The sequence below is a fragment of the Drosophila kikkawai genome, chromosome 3L (assembly GCF_030179895.1).
Source record: "Drosophila kikkawai strain 14028-0561.14 chromosome 3L, DkikHiC1v2, whole genome shotgun sequence".
In the NCBI taxonomy this organism is placed as follows: Eukaryota; Metazoa; Arthropoda; class Insecta; order Diptera; family Drosophilidae; genus Drosophila; species Drosophila kikkawai.
Window position 1 is genome coordinate 22381139 of NC_091730.1, and position 18705 is coordinate 22399843.

At 53.9% G+C, this 18705-nt stretch overlaps 1 protein-coding gene across 2 annotated transcripts; it reads right to left on the reverse strand.

The window, feature by feature from the left end:
- Dhc64C (dynein heavy chain, cytoplasmic) lies at positions 1–18705 on the reverse strand. 2 transcript variants are annotated; one of them, XM_017172640.2, is made up of 12 exons: positions 18351–18705; positions 16548–17119; positions 15644–16478; positions 14987–15590; positions 14819–14924; positions 13841–13996; positions 9728–13783; positions 8224–9376; positions 6053–8161; positions 5649–5844; positions 518–4237; positions 1–460 (listed from the first exon to the last, which is right to left on the reverse strand). In XM_017172640.2, exons 1-12 carry the CDS (start codon positions 18592–18594, stop codon positions 295–297), a joined length of 13917 nt encoding a protein of 4638 aa, XP_017028129.1. In that variant the 5' UTR covers positions 18595–18705; the 3' UTR covers positions 1–294. The 2 variants fall into 2 exon arrangements, with proteins under 2 accessions (XP_017028129.1, XP_017028128.1); XM_017172639.3 differs by lacking the exon at positions 5649–5844 and adding an exon at positions 4616–4814 and having other exon boundaries at positions 18351–18704.

Consider the following 18705-nt stretch of genomic DNA (forward strand, 5'->3'; position numbering starts at 1 on the left):
TGGGGTTGCAAACAGTAAATATATTTTTAAAGAATTCTGGGTATAATGGGTATAAGAAATAGATACAGGAATATCCTTCTAACAATTAAAAGGTTAAAATTATTGAAATGAGAAAAATGTATTTAAAACTTGAAAAAATATATTTTTTAAAATGAAAAATTTATAAATCGACTTCAAAATTTCAAACTTGCGATTATTGATTTTAAATCACTGTTAATAAGGACATGGGGATACGGGATAGCTTTGAAAACATTACGGATATATAAAGGATGTAAGATAGTTTGTGCCGAGCACTTAGTTCAAGGCTGTCGATGTCAGGACGGCCACGCCTCGTTCATAGAAGCTGTGAGAGTCCTGGCCAGCGGCCACGGCCAGGTCGACGGTGAACAGGAGTTCGGTGCGCGTGGAATTCAAGTAGACGGGCAGAGTCAGTTTGCTGATGCGCGGCTCCGAGGAGATCCTTGAGTAAAAATTTGAGTCAATAAAGGTCTCTTCAACGGGTTAGGAATTTACTTACTTCACCCACTTGAGGATGGTCACTGGTAGATCCATCATGATCGTGGACGCCAGCAGCAGCTCGTTGTTCTTGCACTGGGCGCCCTGCAGCTTCAATCCGGTCACCCCGAAGCAGCAGTCCTTCTGATCGGTCTTCAAACCAGCGTCGGTGATGGTCACATCCAAGGCCAGCTCCTCCAGGGACCAGCTATTCGCCTGGGCCACACATTGCCTGGTGGCGGTGATGTAGGCCTCCGGGTTGAGCAGACCGCCCAACCAGACCGGGAAGCCCTGCAGCTCCTTGGCGCCTGCCTGCGAGACCAGCTGGGACACCTTCTGCAGCTGCTGCACCCGGTTGCTGAAGTCCGTGATCCACTGGATCACAGTGCAGCCGGCGGGGACCGTGTACCGCTTCCAGCCCTTCGGAATGATGCCTCGCACCAGTTCCGACAGCATGGAGCGATGGTGGTTCGTCTGCTTCTTCTCGCCCTGGCAGATGAGCACCACATCCTGCAGATCCAGGATCACGGTTTGCAGCAACTTGGCGCCGCTGGTGACTTCGCGCTCGAAGTAGCGGTACAGCGGATCCTTGATGTTCTCCACGGTGCGCTTGAGCACCTGCAGGCTCTTCGGGAGTAGCTCCAGCCAGGCCGTGGCCGAGTTGTGCAGCGTCTTCATCCACGACGGGCGGCCGTCCTCGCCGCGACCCACCGCCAAAGCGGATTCCGATTGGTCCTCCACGCTGTAGGCCAGCTCGTCGTCGTCCTCCAGCTGCTGCATCTTGAGCAGCTTGCTCACCAGATCGGTACCGCGGGTGGTGAGCAGCACCTTCTCCGCATTGTTGGGTAGTCCGAGCCACGAGGGCGTCTGGCGGTCGGTGAGGTTCTCGATCCACTTCAGGAAATGGTCGCGACGGGTGCCATCCGGCATGGTGATGTGGCGCAGGCCACCGGAGGCACCGTCCACGTTCGCCACCAGGGCAAAGTCCGCCTCGAAGCTGCGGGCGGTGAAGAGCTTCTTCAGGAAGGAGGTCAACAGGCGCTGATCGAAATCGTTGTCGATCTTGCCGCCGTAGATGGACTGCGAGAGCAGCGTGACGAGGGCATCCCACGGCACCTTCTCGGGCGGCAGGTTGGTGCGACCCATGGCCGTGGTGTCAATCCAGGTGTCCAGCGTATCGCAGGCCACGCGCAGATCCGACTCGTTGAACTCGTACTTCTTGGCCCAGCCCAGGGGCACGTAGCGCAGGCGCTCCTGGACAATGGCGTGGAACCAGGCCAGCAGGAAGTAGAGGCGCGCCCGCTCGCTGGGCGTCTTCATCATGCGCGCTGCGGGCACCGTGGAGAAGGTGCGCAGCAGATTCGCCCGGATGCCTGGCGGCGGCTCAAACACAAAGATGCGACCCGCGCGGAGAAGGTTCACCGGCACCTTCGGATTAATCTCCATGGTGAGGAAGAGACGGAAGCCGGAGTGCGGCTGCAGCGAGTGCATCTTCTTCTCCAGCTGCACAAGCCACTGCGGCGCCAGATGGACGTTCTTGAGGAGCACCCAGCGACCGCTCTTGCAGGCCATGTTGATGGCGCGCTCCGCTTGGTTGAAGCCCTCGGCGGAGCCAATGGCAATGCTGGAGATCTGCTTGTTCTGCTCAGCGGCCAGGTCATCCACGCGTCCGGAGGCATCGAAGCCGGGTACTGAGCACAGCAGAGCCGGGGTGTTGCAGTTCAGCTGCTTGTCCACCACGGCGGTGAAGTCTAGCTCCTGCTCGGCGTTGGGCATAAAGTCCTCTCCGAGCACCGTGTTGACCACGTTGTGGGCGGCGGCTATGACGCGATCCGGGCGGAAGGCCTGGATCAACAGCAGCTGATGCACAGAGCTGGCGATGGGACTGAGTGCCTTGGACTCGTCCCACAGTTGGGGAACCACCTGCTCGGGGGAGCTCTGCTGCAGCCAGGCGCCAAGCTCGGGCATGGCCTTGACCTTCTCCAGCAGCTTCCGGAAGATGGGCAGCCGAGTGGCCAGCCGGTTGACGCTCTCGATCTGCTCGGCGGACAGACCCTCCACGTGTGTGGGATTGGCCAGCAGCCCCTCGCGGCTGCGCAAGAAGAAGTTGAACTCGGCGTCCAAGTTGGACTCCGTGGTGCCCTTCAGGTGGATCTTGCACATGAGCAGAGCGAAGGTCAGACGGTCGTTGTGGATCATGCCGCGGGCCACTCTCTCGTAGCACACCTGGAACAGATCCCGAGTCACGATGCCCAGGCGTTCCGAGTGATCGGTCCTGCCCTCCAGCTTGGGGTTGTTGTACAGCACCGTGGAGAAGATGTCGAGGAACATCTTCAGCGAGTACTGGTAGAGGAAGTGCACCTGGTTCAGGCTGTCCATGGTGAAGTAGATGTTGCTGCAGGCCACCGACAGCGGCAGATACTGCTGCGACACCGTCTCGATCTCGGCTATGACCTTGTCCGTCTCGTCCACCTTCTGGTTGATGTCGTAGGCCTCCTTCTTGAGCGTCTCCAGGGTGGTGATCACCGAATCGTCGTCCAGGATCTTGCCCTTGGCATCGTTGAGCGCCTGCAGCAGGCTCTTCTCCAGCTGGCGCAATCGCAGCCGGAACTCGCCCTGCAGTTTCAGCAGATCGGAGCGCTTCTCGTCGATGTCCGGACGCTCGGCCTTCAACACCTGGTTGAGGCACTGCGACTGGAGAGAGCTGCGCGTGACCGTGAAGTTCACGAATGTTACCCTCGAGCAGATGTCGGGCGGGAACTCCACCGTGGGATCACGCGTGGACAGGAAGATGACGAACGAGGGGGATAGGTCAATGTCCTGGTCGCCGAGGGTGATGAGCACTCGGCCGCCAGTGCGACGCAGCTCTCGATTGAGCACGGGATTGAGAATCGGATCGTAGTTCTCCACGTCCTGCACCAGCAGGGGATTGCCGAAACGCAGCGCCGACTCCAGGTTCTTGCGGAAGGAGTCGTCCAAGAACGAGGTCTTCGTGATCTTCTTGCCGGCATATTCGTTGAGCAGGAAGGTGGTGGCCTGTCCCGAGGGATCGATGATCAGCGGATAGCGGTTGAAGCGCTTCAGCATGATGGCATTCTCCGTGCACAAGTCGTCGGTGGGCAAGGCGTTCGCCTGCCAGCGCAGTCGCTCATCCGGATTGGACAGATACTCCGTGCGGGCAATGTCCGCACGGTACTGAATGCTGGCCGCCTGTAGATGCTGCGACCAGGTGGTGAACAGGTTCAAGCGATAGTGCTGATCGAAGTAGCCGCCGTAGGCGATGAAGGCGGCGGAGAGCAGCACGTCTCCCACAATGGTGGACATCTGGGACTTGAAGGTCTCACTGGTCGACTCCCAGCGCTCCCGCTCAATGTTCAAGCTCTTGAGTAGGGCAATCGAGCGATCCACCTTGGCCTGAACGTTCTCCAGGTCCGTCTTGATGGCCTGGGCCTGGGAAATGAGCTGGGCGTACTCCTCCTTGTAAGCAGCAATACTGCGCTCCAGCTGCTCCACCAAATCCTTGGTTTCCTTGGCACTGGCCAGGTTAACGTCGGCCTGCTCCTCCAGGGAGCGCAACTCCTCGCGCAGCGGCTCCACTCGCTTCAGCATGTCGGCATACTCGATCTGGGCAATGGCCCATTTGACCATGGGACCGCAGGCCATGCTGGCGCGATTAACCTTCTCGAAGTTGTAATCCGGATTGCTGAGATACTTGGACTTCATCTTCTCGCGCACATCGTCGCTGGTGTTGTTTTAAGAAATAAATATATATTTATTAGCAAGTAGTAAGAGTTAAAAGGTTAATTGAATGAATCAAGCAAGCAAAGCAGTCGGATTACTATGAAACGGCGTTTAATTTGACCAAAACCAAGGAGGGTTCAACAACAAAAGTTACAGCCAATAACCGAGATTAGTTGGAAATTAGAAATTATAAATATTTACAAACCATAAGGCAGCTCTCGCTTAAACAATTCAAAAACAGGACTACAGAAGGCAACAACAAAATAAAGAACTCAACTGATAAAAACCAATTTCTACGCTCAAAACTATGGCGAATAACGTCAACGAGGGAACGAGAACGAGAAATGTGGGTGTTGAAATAAATTGGTTTCATGCTTACGTTATGTTCTCTGTACCAAAGTTAGATACAATTGAATTTATGAAATTTTCGCGCATGATCACGGCGCGGATCGATTTCCAATCGGTCGCATTCTCGCCCAGCAGCAGGCAGATCGATTCAAGAGCCAATTTGACCACCGACGGCGGGTTAGCCATGGTCCGCACCTCAACGAGCTGTTGCTTGCGTATAGACTTGACCGCTGCACGTCGTCGGTTAGTTGATTGATCGGGGTTAACATGAAGGATCAGAATTAATATTATATATGTTCGTTTGAGCACAACAATCATTGTAAGATTAGGCTATGTTTACCATCTAAAGTTAATGACTAAAGACCACCGATATGTCCTGGATCTGATTCGGGGTTACAACGCGTAGTCTGGTTAAATATATAATTCATACGAGGTATGTATGTATCTCAAAGGGAAAAAGTCCGATATGATGTATTGTTAAAAATATCAAAATATCATATCGAAGATATCCTAAAGTTTTATATGTCGAAATATGTATAAGTATCGCATTTAAAGATAGGGTATCAAACCAATCGACAACATCGATCTATTTGTATATTGATATTTGATGCCCTTTCTTAGTTTCATAATTAGAATTATAGTTATTTCCAAAACCAGTTCATACATTGAAAGGATTTCCTGTACAAAGTGTACCAAGAATTCGGCAAGCCGAACGCAGCTAAAGCTGAAGCTATATCTATATATCCTATAATTAATTTCGAATTTCTGTTTTTAGTTTCACACAAAACGTCAGTCATACTTATATCACAACATATCCAGATATAGAGTAAGTAGTAAGGGGTTATGGTGGGTTGAGTGTTGCCAGTGCATTGCGTATGCGTTGGTGTTTCTTGTACATATGTTTATATAGAGTATATTGTAGTTATGGTGGTACGAATGGGTTGATTATATATTCAATGATCGAATGGTTAATCCAGTGGGTTCAGGTTTAGACATCGCTTGTTTGTGTGAAGTGAAGTGCTGGATGATATTGTGATGCTAGAGAGAGATTGAGAGTTGCGTACGTGATCTTGTCAGTCTCCAAGTTAACGATCGAGGAGATGAAGCTGTCTTTGACTAGGATGCCCCTAATGGCCTTCCAGTCGGTGGCACTCTCGTTAAGCAGCTCGCATACCGACTCCAGGGCCAGCTTAACCACGGCCGGGGGATTGGCCATGGATCGCACTTCGGCCAGGTGTTTCTTTTTGATCGAGCTAACGGCTGTTGGAGTAGGAGGTGGGTGAGTGTGGGTGGCGACCGTGAGAATAGGGTGCGGGTTTTCGGTGGAGTCATTAAGTAAATATTAAGTGAGCAGTATATCGATTTCTAAGAGATTCTTCTGGGTTCAAAATTATATAGGAATACCTTAAACTTAGATTAGCTAGCCTAAGTGCCCGCCCGTTCTCAGATTGCTGCCCGAAGAACTTACCTTGTTGTGCCTCGATGACAGCTGGTTCCACCTGAGCCAGGTCCGCCATCACGTACTTGCGCTTCTCCTCGATCTTCACCGTTTGGTCGGCCAGTCGGATCTGTATCTCCTGCGACTGGATCTTCTTCTTTTCGGCCTCCTGCTGATCCTGGAACATCTGCTTCAGCTTGGCGTTGGCTGCCTCGTTCTTGGCTTGCAGCTCCTGCTTCTTCACCGCCAGCGATTTTTGCATCTCCTCCACCTGCTCCACGGTCTCGGCTATCTTGTTGAGACCCACGTTGAGATGGAGCTGCTGCTCCTCCAGATCGCTGCGCTTCTCATTGTAAAGCTTGACAAAGTGATGGATAAAGTCCAGGTAGTGACGGGGAGTCACTGCCATGGTGCGACCACCGCGCTTGGCCAGCCGAGCGTTGGCCTGGTGGAGAGTCTGGTGCACATACACACAGGAATTGATCACCGCGTCGCGATGGGTGGGATTGGCCGGAACCAGGGGGCAAACAGAGGGGAAGAAGTCCGGCGCATGCCAGTTGGGCTTCTCCAGGTCCACGCGCGTTGTGAACTCCTTGCCCACCTGGAACAGGGCCGAGTCCGACCAGTCGCCGAACCAGTTCAGGACACAACGATTGAACAGGGCCGGGGAGGTGGCGGCACGATCCTTGAGCCCGTCGGTGGAGGGATTCATTGTGAAGACGACGTGAAGGTTGCGCATCACCTGCTGGGTGAACCACTTGTACAGCTCGTCGCTGGAGTCCAGCATGAGGCCCTCGCGCTGGGCGCCCTCCTTGCACTGAGTCATCAGCGTGGTGTACTCGTCGCCCTCGAACAGTCCGGGCACCTCGCCGTTGGCCAGCAGCGTGTTCATGCGCTCCAGGAAGCCCGAGTCCAGCACATTCGATTCGTCCAGAATGAAGGCGATCTTCTCGTCCTTGCAGCCGGAGCGACGCAGAACGCAACGCAGATCCTCGTCAAAGTCCTCGCTGGTGTACTTGTTGTGCACCTTGATCTGGAAGATCGACAAGCCATTCATCCAGGCCACGAAGCGGGAGAGCGTCGTTTTGCCAGCTCCAGAAACTCCGATGAGCAGCAGGTGACCCTGCGGCTGGCGGAAGATACGATCGATGCGGAGCACGTGGTCGAGAACCTCGTCGAACAGCACGAGTGGCACGTCCAGCTCCTCCTCATAGAAGACCTTGAGCCGGGCGCGCACATAATCGCGCAGCTCCTCGCGATTCACCGGCATGTAGTCCTTGCTCAGCCAGTTGCTGTACAGGATCGGCCGCTGCAGGGCCTCCTCCTGGTTGATGCCCGGGAAGTGCTTATGTCCCACAATGTCAATGTTTTCGTTGGTCCACCGGCGCTCCGTGTCGTCCACCAGTCGGTCCTGGAACAGGCGCAGAGCCTCGTGGGCCCAGAGACGCACCAGTCCCTCGACAGGAAGCGAATCCAATGGTCGGATGGCCTCACAGATGCCGCGCACCCAGCGGGTCATCTCACGCGGTGAGTACACATAATGCGGCTGCATGTCCTGCGTGAAGCGATCCTGCGAGGCCAGGTAGAACTCGACCATGGCATTGGTCAGGGGCTCGGCATAGCCGCGCAGGGCGGGCATCAAACGCAGCATGGCCCGCGAGAAGGTGCCGTAGATCTGCTTCAACGACGTCTCTCCGGGATAGTCCACGTAGATGATGGGCACATGTCGTAGGAACCGATGCGAGAGCGGCTTGCGACCGGGATCCGTGGGCGGATTACAAGCACCCACGAACTGGATGCGCTCCAGCGAGACCCACGCCTGATCGCTGGCCCTGTAGAAGCCCTTGTGCTCCACCAGCTGGCGGAGGAACGAGATGACGCGCTGAGTGCCATAGCTGTCCATGTCCGGCAAATTGATCTCGTCACAGAACAGCACCAGCCACTTGCCAATCTGCACCGGGGAGAGAACGACACCGTTGGGCGTCTTGCGGTATTCGCAGTAATGATCGAAGGTCTTCAGCAGAAGCTCTGGCGTGGTCGCCGACGAGAAATTCAGGCCCACCACCTCCATATCAGGGAGAGCACGAAGGGCCGAGAACAGGGTCATGGTCTTGCCAGAGCCAGGGGGACCGCAGAGCACTACAGAACGAGAATTTCATCATTGATTACCTCGAAAAAAAAAGACTTAAAATTGAACTCACCCAAAGGCTTGTGCTCGGCCAGCCAGGTGTACAGCAGCGACTCGTGGCGCACGGTGTCCAGCGTGGGCACCACAATGTCCGGTGAGGCCACCTTGTGCGTCTCCACTTCAATGACGGGCACCTTGTTGCTCCAGGGCACCCAATCGCCGCTCATGTTGACCTCGAAATCTATGATCGGGGCACCGGCGGCTCCTGGCAGCGGAACCGTGGTCACACTGCGCACAAAGTCACCCAAATCAGTGCGCACCTTCAGTTTAGCGTCACCGGCGAAGGACCACAGAACGGAGTAAACCAAGGCCTTGGGAATATAGTGCTCCAACTGGTCAGCGGAGCAGGGGAAGTCCGGATGCTGGGCATTGAAATTAAGCACGTTTCGTGCCGACTGATTTAGCATAGAGAAAAGCGAGCTAAGGGCCCGCAGACGGGTAAAGTCCATGATGTGCTCCTGGTCCATGGCGTACTCAAGGGTGCGCACCACGATTCCATCGGCGGAGAAGAAGGGCTGCAGCAGCAGAGCAATATCCCGCTGCACCTGAAGCGAGGGTGATACCTCCTCCTCCTTGTCCTTGGCCGGCTTCATCACGCCCACAAAGTCCTCATCGCCGTCCTCCAGGGGAATGCTGCGCAGCCGCGACAGATAGTTCTCAAATATCATCTCCGTGGAGAGCACATCCTCCGAGAACCACACCATACCGCAACGGGAAACGGTGGCCAGGGTGGCGAACTTCAAGTCCTGCACCTCAAACATTACCCGCACATTGGGCGGCAGCGAGAGACGCTCTCCGTTGGGCAGAGTCAACAGCTTGTTGTCGTCCAGCACGGAGTTCAAGTTCTCTACCCATTCGGGATCCACGTCGCCATCAAAGATGATCCATTGCCGCTTGTTGATCTCGCCGCGCACATTGTCGATTATCTTGCGCAGAATGTGAGTGAACAGACCGTCAGTCCACTCGCGCGTATTGGGATCCAGGACACCGTACAAAGCCTCCTTGGAAATGGCCTTGGGATCGATGACATGGGCCACTCCCTCAACGCCCTCGAAGCGTTCCAGCGCCTTCAGCAGAGTCCTCCAGGCGGTGGACTTGCCAGAGCCCGACGGACCCACCATCATGAGTCCGTGGTTGAGATTGGAGATCTGGTACAGTTGCAGCACCTAGGAGAGCAAGGAGATTGTTAGTATCCCCATTTATTATCCCCTTAAATGGGTATTAGTTACTTTGTCCACCCAGGTGGAGCCGAGTCCCTGACGGTTATTAAGCATGTGTGAGGCGAATGGTTATATGAAGTGGATTAGAAGTGGATTTAACACCATGCCTGATTGCTTTTCTTGATTTATTTGGATGTAAAAAAGTCTTCAAGGGCGGAAAGTCGAAATAAAAAATACTCTGATATATCTGAGTAATTTTCTGAATTTGACTGTAGGAAGAGTCTAATTTCCACCCTTTTCGTATTTTCATCCAATAAATCGAACTTTCGAGTGGTTAAACCCAAGCCCCCCGCTTACCTTCTCCATCCAGGCAGCGCCCTGCTCGTCACCCTCACCGCACACAAGGTAGTCCTCTTGGCACACCTTCCGGATCTCCTCCTTCAGGCCCTTCATCTCCGCCCGCGTGTAACCCACATTGGGGAAGACGTCGCTCAGCAGCGAGAAGAGCAGCGGAATGTCCTCGGCCACCAACTTGGGCACCATGGTCTCGCACACCGACTGAATGAGAATCTCCTGCTCGGGCAGGTTCTCAGCAACGGATGCCTCGTCGATGTTCTCGTCGCCGCGCTGGCGCATCTGTTCCTTGATCTTCATGATGCGGTCTCGCTTCACGTTTCCGGCCGAGATCAGCACGGATTTCAGCGCACGCAAACCGAAATCGTAGTGGCTCTGGTTGGAGAGCTGCTCGTCGCAGAGCTTGAAGAAGGGTACGATCTTGCAGGCCAGCTTTTCTGCAGAGCGGAATCCCTGCGAGAACAGCATCACCTCGGCGATCAGCTGGCGATCCGGAGTGGTCATGGCCAGCGAACGGAACAGCTTCTTCAAGTTATCCGGCAAATTGGAGCGACCAGCGTAGCCAGGATTCATAGTAATGAAAATGGCCATGTCGGGAGAGACGCGCACCTGCTTGCCCACCAGCTCCACCGTAATGCTCTCCTTGTTGCTGTCCATCTCGTACTTCAAGGCCTCCTGAATGGTCTGGATCTGCTGCGAGCAGGCGGAGAGCATGCGCTCCTCCAGACGGTTGAACTCATCGAAACAACCCCAGGCGCCCACCTGGCACAGGCCGACAAAGATGCGGCCCATGGCCTGGAAGTCGAAGGTCTCGTCGCAATTGAAGACCAATACGAAGCGGCCCAGCTGGTTGCCCAGCGCCTTAACGGACTCCGTTTTTCCCGTTCCCGCAGGTCCGAAGGGGGAACCGCCGAGGCGGGACTCCAAGGCCTGGGTCATCGTGAGATAGCAACGATCGGTCAGCGGGGTCTGCACCAGTCTATCCTGGACGCCCAGATACTCGAAGCCGTAGAAGAAGCGAGCGTTGGCCATGTGGATGGTCAGCTGCTGCAGGACCTCCGTCTGGCGGGGATCGAAGTAGAAGCGCATCTCGCAGAGCCACTGGAAGGACTTGGGCGAGGTCACCCCGTTTGTGATGAGCCTTCGCGTCACCGTTCGCTTGTGCACAAACTCGTTGATCAGATGCTCAAGCTTGCGACGTCTTAGAGGAGGCTGCTCCTGCAGCACCGAATCGGCCAGCACGTTCAGAGTGCTCTCAACGTTGCCAAGGACACGCTGCATGGGCTTGGCGTTGTTGTTCTCCGAGGCCTGCAGAAGGGCAGCCTCCACGTCCTCGGACCAGAGGATCTGGGCAGCCAGGACCACGATCTGGGCCTGGTACTTGTCACACCACTCCATGTACGCCTGGGGATCGATCTTTCCATCCCGGAACTGCTTGATATCCTGCACGGCCTGGGCCAGCAACGAGGCCAGGGTGAAGCGCATCTGCTTCTCCACGAGCGACAGCCACTCGTTGATCTTGGGATGGTCGACGGTGGACACCGGGTTGATGAAGTGCACCTCCTCGCCCTCGCGCGACGAGATGCCCAGAATGACGTTGTTCTCCTCGTTGAGCAGGATGGCAGCCACGCCGGCGAACATCTTCTTGAAGTGCTTCTGCAGACGGGCAATGTTCTTGCTGTTGCCAATGATCTCAAGCAGATCCTCGTCGCCCACAAAGTAGAAGCGCGGGAAGGAGGTACGCTCACGCTCCAGATACTCGCCTAGTGCCTTCTGGATCTTGCCCAGCAGATCGGCTAGACGTTCCAGGGACCGCTGGACAGCGGGAATGTTCAGGACATCCATCACCTTGGGCGACTTGGTCACCTTCTTCATGAGACCCAGGAATTCGGAGCTAATGCTCTGGAACCGTGATGTCTCCACCGGCAGGAGAGTCTTGATGTCAGCGCTGCCCGAGAAGATGCCCTCCAGGTAGACCCAACGCCTCTGTACATCGATCCACACGTCGAAAAGGGCGTTAATCCTGTTCAGCTTCTCCTCCCAGGTGAGCGCCTCCTCCTCGAAAACCTTGTAGTACGGCGACAGTTTCATGGCGGCCACCGAGTTGATGTGCTCCTTGACCTTGTTGAACAGGTCGTCCCAGCCGCGGATGATGCGGCACTTGTTCTGGTAGTTGATCAGGTCCAGCTCGTAGTTCTGCCAGGACTCGCGCACCTGCTTGAGGAACTCCTCCAGCGCCATCTCGCCCTGGGCCACAAGGATGATGTCCTTGACCACGCCCTCGTTCTTCTGCAGATTCACGTCCCACACCTGACCCAGGGTCAGGTCCGAGATGACCCAGTTGACGCGCAGCTGCTTGGTCAGCTGCTTCCAATGGCGCTCCTTCAAAGCATCCGACTTGAGCTCCACGATCAGCATGTTGACCTTGATGTAACTCTGGATCAGCTTCTTCACGTACTCGTACGACTCGTACATGCGCAGGCGGGCGGGCAGCTCCTTCAGCTGCGCCATCATGGCCTCCAGCTGCTGGCGCAGCTTGCGCGGCTGCACCGACAGCCAGGGCTTCTCGCGCGTCTCGTCGATTTGGGTCCAGACCTTGGACAGCTCGCCCCAGACGCCGCGCAGGTCCTGCAGCTCCTCGAGGGCCACGTTCATGCGCTCGGCGCTGTTGTTGGGCACCGCAGATTCCTGCAGCTCCAGGGCCTCCTTGGCCTTGGCCACGTTGTCGCGCTCCTCCTTCAGGCGGGAGTACTTGCTCTCGAAGATTTGCAGCTGCTGCAGGGCATCGTCCGGACGAATCTTGCCGCCTGTGGGCTTGGTCTTCTCCCAATCGTTCAGGAAGTCAACGGTGCGCGTCTCCACGGCCTTGTCCTCGGCCACGATCTTGGCCTGCAGGCTAGCCACTTGCGTCTGGATGGCCGTGTCCTTGCGCTTGATGATCTCGTTGAAGGCCGACCACTCGCCCTCGATGTTGTCCACGTGCAGCCAGTTATTGGGGAACTGAAAGCGCTGGCGCTCCAGGATGCGCTGGGCCTCCCTGAACACCTCAACCTGCTTGTCCCAGGCGATCATGTCCTTCTTTAGCGACTGGACGTAGGTGATAAAGCTCACGGCGTCCGAGGTGCTGGCCGCCTCGATGCTCTGCATCTCCAGATCGGTGCGCGACTTGGACACCTTGCTGTGGAAGCTGCTCATCTCGGTGCCCAGCAATGTGCCGAACTTACCCAGAGCCTCCTTGTGCCAGGAGTCGTACTTCAGCGTCACCTTGGCCTGCACCTTGGCGTAGTCGATGATTATGGGTCCGTAGGCGCGTCTGGTGTCCGACGTGTCGAAGGTGGTGCGCGACTGCTTGATGTCGTTCAGGCACTTGATCCACAGGTTCACATCCTCGCCCAGGCGACCGTACAGAGTGTCTGCCTGCAGGTCCCACAGGCTCTGGTAGCGCAGCCACTCGTCCACATAGTTGCGAACCTCACCAACCTTGTGCTCGATGGCCCCGTAGGCATTCTCCAAAATCTTGCCCTCGGGCAACTTGGTCAGCAGGTTGCGATACGTCTGCGAGACGGGCTTCTCCAGTCCCACCTGGTAGCGGGTGCTCTGCAGGCGCACCTGCGAGGTGACGATGGCCTGCCACGCGAAGAACTGCTGCATGATCTGGAAGCGGGCCTCCTCGATGGAGGGGTACAGATACATCTGCTGGTTGGTGATGCGGATCTCGTGTACGGCATTCTGGATTTGCGGTTCCCCGCCCAGCTTGTGTGTGGGCTGGGCCGGAGCATCCGTGTCCATGGAGGTGTCCACCTCCTTCTTGCTGCCAGTCAGAGCCTCCGACCAGGCCTGGATGCCGGCCTGCAGACGCAGGGCCAGCTTCTTCTCCACCTCCTCGTCCAGACGGGTGACCCACACACTCAGGTTCGAGTACTGACGCAGCGAGAGATCGTCCACGGCATGCTGGATCTTGGACAAAATCTCCACGAAAGTGGCCGCACTGTAGGGACAGGTCTCCAGCGAGCGCACGTCCACATCCAGCTGCTCCTCCACAACCAGCAGGTCGTCCACCTAGTGGGTTTACAGTTTAGCAACTAAATTCCTCTTAAGGATATCAAACACACTTACCTTCTCCTGGAACTGAGTTACGCACTCCGAGAGACGCAGGACATAGGGATCCAGCTTGTAGGACTCCCAGATCAGACCAATACCCTCGGAGACCAGGTTGAGGACATCCTTACGCAGACCCGCCACAAGAGGCACAATACTGGCGCGATCCTCGATCTAAATCAGAGAAAGTCCATTAGAATCAAACTTCACAAGGGTTGAAACAGGTGACTCTTTATTGGCATGCGGGAGTTGAACAAAACTAAACTTGAAAACTTGAAAATAAACAACTTTTGGGGGACAAAAACAACACTACCTTGAATACAGAATTTTGTGCTAGACTCCTATTATTAAGCTGCATGAAAGAAAGGTTGTTGGTTGTTTCGGTTGGTTTAGTTCAAGAGCGGATATCTAAGACTAAGGTGACCATTTATGGGTGGAAAGTGTGGGGCTTAAAGTGTTCAAAGTGTGCTGTGGTATGAGCAAAATTCAAGCTGCACGCCAACGAAGCGATGCAAGAGAATAGAGCGTTTTATGCTTTAAGTGACGTTTTGGGAGTGGCAAGTGTGTGTGTTTGTGGGTTGTAAGAGCTGGGCAAAAGTGATGAATGGAAGACAATATAATAAAAAGATACAAAATCCCCAAACATTCTTGTTGCCATAAGAAGGTCATCCCATGTAACGGCCTGGTTTTTAGGGGGTTTTCAGGATTTATTTTTTGTTTTTGGATTTTTTGTCGATTTCCCAGGGATGACCCCCATAAGCAAACAATTTTTCTGCCAGGGTTTTCTTCTTATTATAAGGTCTTTGGTATACAGCTTATCTCAGACGAATCTTGGTTTCTTTTTTTTTTAAACTTATTTCAAATATTAAATTAATTCTGGAGCTTGCAAATATTTTTGACTTTTAAAAATTGCTCCTGTCTTTGTCTATTATGCATTTCTCTTTGCACATTTTTCCCGAATTCGTCTGATTGCAGTCTAAAATAAATGAAGCTCACCTTCTCCAAGGTGCGTTCGTAGGTACGAACGCTTTCAATCAGGGATATAGCATACGGATAAATCTGGTTGGCCTGGTGCGCCTTGTTCACAATCGTGAGTGGAACTCTGCAGGAAAATAAATCACATAAAATCACATCTCCACCGAAGAGAGTTGCTTAATCGCATACCTGAATCCCAGGTTCTTGATATTGCGCACCTCCTTGGCCAGGGTAATAATCTCCGGCAGAAAATTGACCCGCAGGCGCAGGACATTTCCGCGTCCCGTACGCGAACGGGTCGACTCGATGGTAAAGATGCGGCCAGTGCTGCCAAAGTTGCGCTCCTGCACCTTGCGAGCCCACTCGTGAAACACATCCGAGATGGAGAGCTTTGCCCGGAAGCTATCGCCGTCGGCCTTCAGCTTCTGGCCCTCGATGTGCGTCTCCCAGCCCTTGCCGAGCACATCCTCGACGCGCTTCAAGTACATCGTCAGCTGGTTGTCGATCTGGCGAGCCCAGATGATGGAGCCAGCCACTGGGGGCAGGTCTCGCACCGAAGAGAGGCGGCAGCTCTTGCTCTGCGGATACTGCACCTTGAACTTCTCGTGCAGGGCCTCGATGTCGTCCTTGACGCGCTGAATGAGCTGCGTCTGGTACTCCCGAATGGCGCCACGGATGTGCGGACGCACAAAGAGCGCGTTGAAGCGCGAGAAGATGCGGAACATCTCGTTGGCGTTCTTGGCTGTTCCCAGTTGGTCACGCAGATGGGCCGTGATGCGGGTCTCCACGCGATCTGTGGGCGAGGATTTAGAAACCCAACGTATTTGTTGAAGCTTCAATACTTACCAATCTTCTCCTCGTAGCGCTTGACAGCGGCTTCCCAGGCCTCGGATCCCTCCTTGGTGATGTCCAGACAGTCCACTTCCTTGACATTCTCATAGGCCAAGTTGACCTCCTCGATGGCATTGGCATCGGCAGCGTCCAGGCTGTACGGCTGCTTGGTCTCAGCGGCGCTGCCGTCATCGCCAACAGCCGGCTTGTTGGGCCGCAGGACGCGCAGGATAACTGTGCGGAGCTGCTCGTGCTGGCGCCGGAACTTGCGCATATGCTCCATGCGCGTCTGCAGCTTCTTGTGCGCCGGAGAGACGCGCCACACCATCTTCAGGTGCTCGTCGCGCTTCTTCTTCACAATGTCGCGCAACAGCCCCTGCAGCTTGTCGTACTCATCATCCCAGCAGCTAAAGATCTCGAAGCACTGGTTCATCACGCGCTCGAACTCGTCGAAGGGGATGTGCATCAGACGGCGAGTGCCCAGCACTTTGAGCAGCTGCTGGGACAGATCCCTCGAGATGGCCTCGATGAGCTTGAGGCACCGCTGGATGGGGTACTTGGTATTGCGCACCTTTCGCAGATGCGAGAAGATCTGCTGCACAGCAGGCCGGATCTTCTCCAGCTCAGTGGCCGACAGAAGATCGTTGATGGGGAAATCCTTCATCAAAGGATTATAGTCGGCCACTGTGGCCAGAGCCTGCTTTAGGCCAGTATCCGTATCGAAGGAAACAGTGGCGTGGAAGCGCTTGCCATGCTTCAGGATGTCCAGAGTCAGAGCGACCTCCGGCGACTCGCGCTTCTCTTGGATGCGATACAAAGCGCGCTCTAGATTAAGCCAGAAGGAGATTTCCTAAAGAAAAGAAGATGGAATTATTATAATGTAAAATTTCCCTTTGATTTCCTGTTGTTTTCCACTCACCTGCAGGGCAGTGCCCGAGCCCGGATCACGGTTTAGCTTCGTGACCTTCTTGATCTCGGTAATCCAACGATTGACGCCGGTCTGCAGTTGATTCAAGAACGAGGAATCTTCCACCTTGTCGCCAAAGTCGGCCACCTTGGCCTTGCGACCCTCTTCCGAGTACTTCCGAATCATCGCGTTGACAGTTTGATGGGCAGTCAGCGTGATCTCCGGTATGTCGATGTTCTGCTGCAAGTGCAGCAGTCCCATCTCCAGCTCGGCCAGCTTCTTCTCCACGGAGGGAGCCATCTTGTCGCCATCGCGATCAGCTCGTCCCGATTCCTTGACGTACGACTTGAAGTAGGGCGCCAGAGACTTGCTGATGAACGCGTGCAGCGTTTCGTACGGCGATCCGTCCGAAAAGTTGATCAGCCGCAGCTGCGAATGGATCGACTTGTCCGCCTCCACAACCATGCCCCGCTTGATGCAGGCCAGCGAGGCCATTCGGCTGTTGGTGAAGTGGACATCGTTGCTGATCTGGTAGGTTACCTGCTCCTTCTCCTCTTCACCCTCGGCCGGCTGCTCGCCATCCTCTGTTGAAGTTAAGCAAATGTGTTAATATGTATTTGCTAATCACTTTCCCACTGCCTTGCATACTTTTATTCGTATAACCTAACTTATATTACATGACTGACCTAACTCCTTCCCACTCACCCACATTTAACACGGCCCATTTGGCATTGGTGCTCAGTGGCACTGGCACGGCACTGACATCATTTCATTATCAAGGCTTCGACCTCCGGAAATTCAGCGGCCAAGGGAAAAACCTTCGAAATTCGTGCGCTCAAGGCTGGACCTTGGCGCTGTCATTGCTCCCACACATGTGGCCCTGCCGCCAATGCCACGAACACTCCCATTGCCATGGCCAGGGCCAGTGCCAGTGCCATTACCTTGCCTTCGGCCAATGTCAATGTCGGCCCCAAAGTCGCGAGCAAGTCAACGAACAGCGAACGAATCAGCAGCAGCCGCCAAGGTCGCTTCCGTAAACAAACCTGTTGCTGTGCCGGCAAACAGCTGTCACCGGCTTTCCCACACTTTGTTTGTAAACAAACGGAAGCCGGCAAATGGCAGCACAGCTGTTGCAGCTATCGTTTCGGCTGAAGTTATCGCTCTATCGATATCGAAGTGTGAGTCAGATGTGCTGACGTCATGCGCAAAAACTTGTTTTAATGCCCTTTTTAAAAGCATAATGACTTTGCACAACGTTTTGGTACTCTTATGTGAAAATGTTTTATTTTGTTACACAAAATTAACCAGCTCAGTATCATTAAAAAGCTTTAGCGACATATCTAAATTGATAAACCATTAATACTAGGACGAATATTAATAATAAGTTTGTTAATTATCAAAAAAATAAAAAATTATTGGGTGCATATTTAATTAGTTATGATGATCGATCAAAATTGAACTAATAACAAATATTTTTCTCAATAAATGCTTTACTTCTATTATTTTCCTATTGCATACCAACAATGGTAGGGTATTCAACAGTCAATGTGCAAGACCCATCAGACTTCCTTATTGGAATTCAACAAAAACCATCTGGCGAATTGAATTTTAACAAACTCGTTGAGTATTCAACAAGCATACCTTAGAATGATTCATAAAGTCTTAAGAAACCAAAATTTCAAGATTTTTAAATCACCAAACAGGCCAGCTTCCAAACATTTTTATCTTTGCCGAAGCGACGCCATTTTGTGCAATGCACTTTTTCGCCGCCAAGTTTGCCAGCGAGGCACAAGATATGATTTTCCTTGTTCCTACCTTTGATGCAGTTCCGCTGGACGTAGAGCGCCTGCACCTGCGGATCCGAGAGGAACTTCCGGATGGTCTCCTGGTTGACGGGGTCATCCAGAGCGGTATTCAGAGATGCAGAAACCACATCCTCCTCCGGCAGCAAAATGGTCACCGTCTTGCGAAGGTAGTTGGCAAAAGCATCGTAATTGGCTATAGATATATTAACGCCCGGATCCACCGAGGTGTCGGCGTTCTCCAGGGAATCACCCATGTCCCTCAATGGTTTTTAGTCGATTTCACTTGGGTAAACGTGTGGAATTTGATTTTTTCACTGCCTCGCCCTGTGAAAATTACGTGTAAACTTTTTTTTTTGCAAAATACA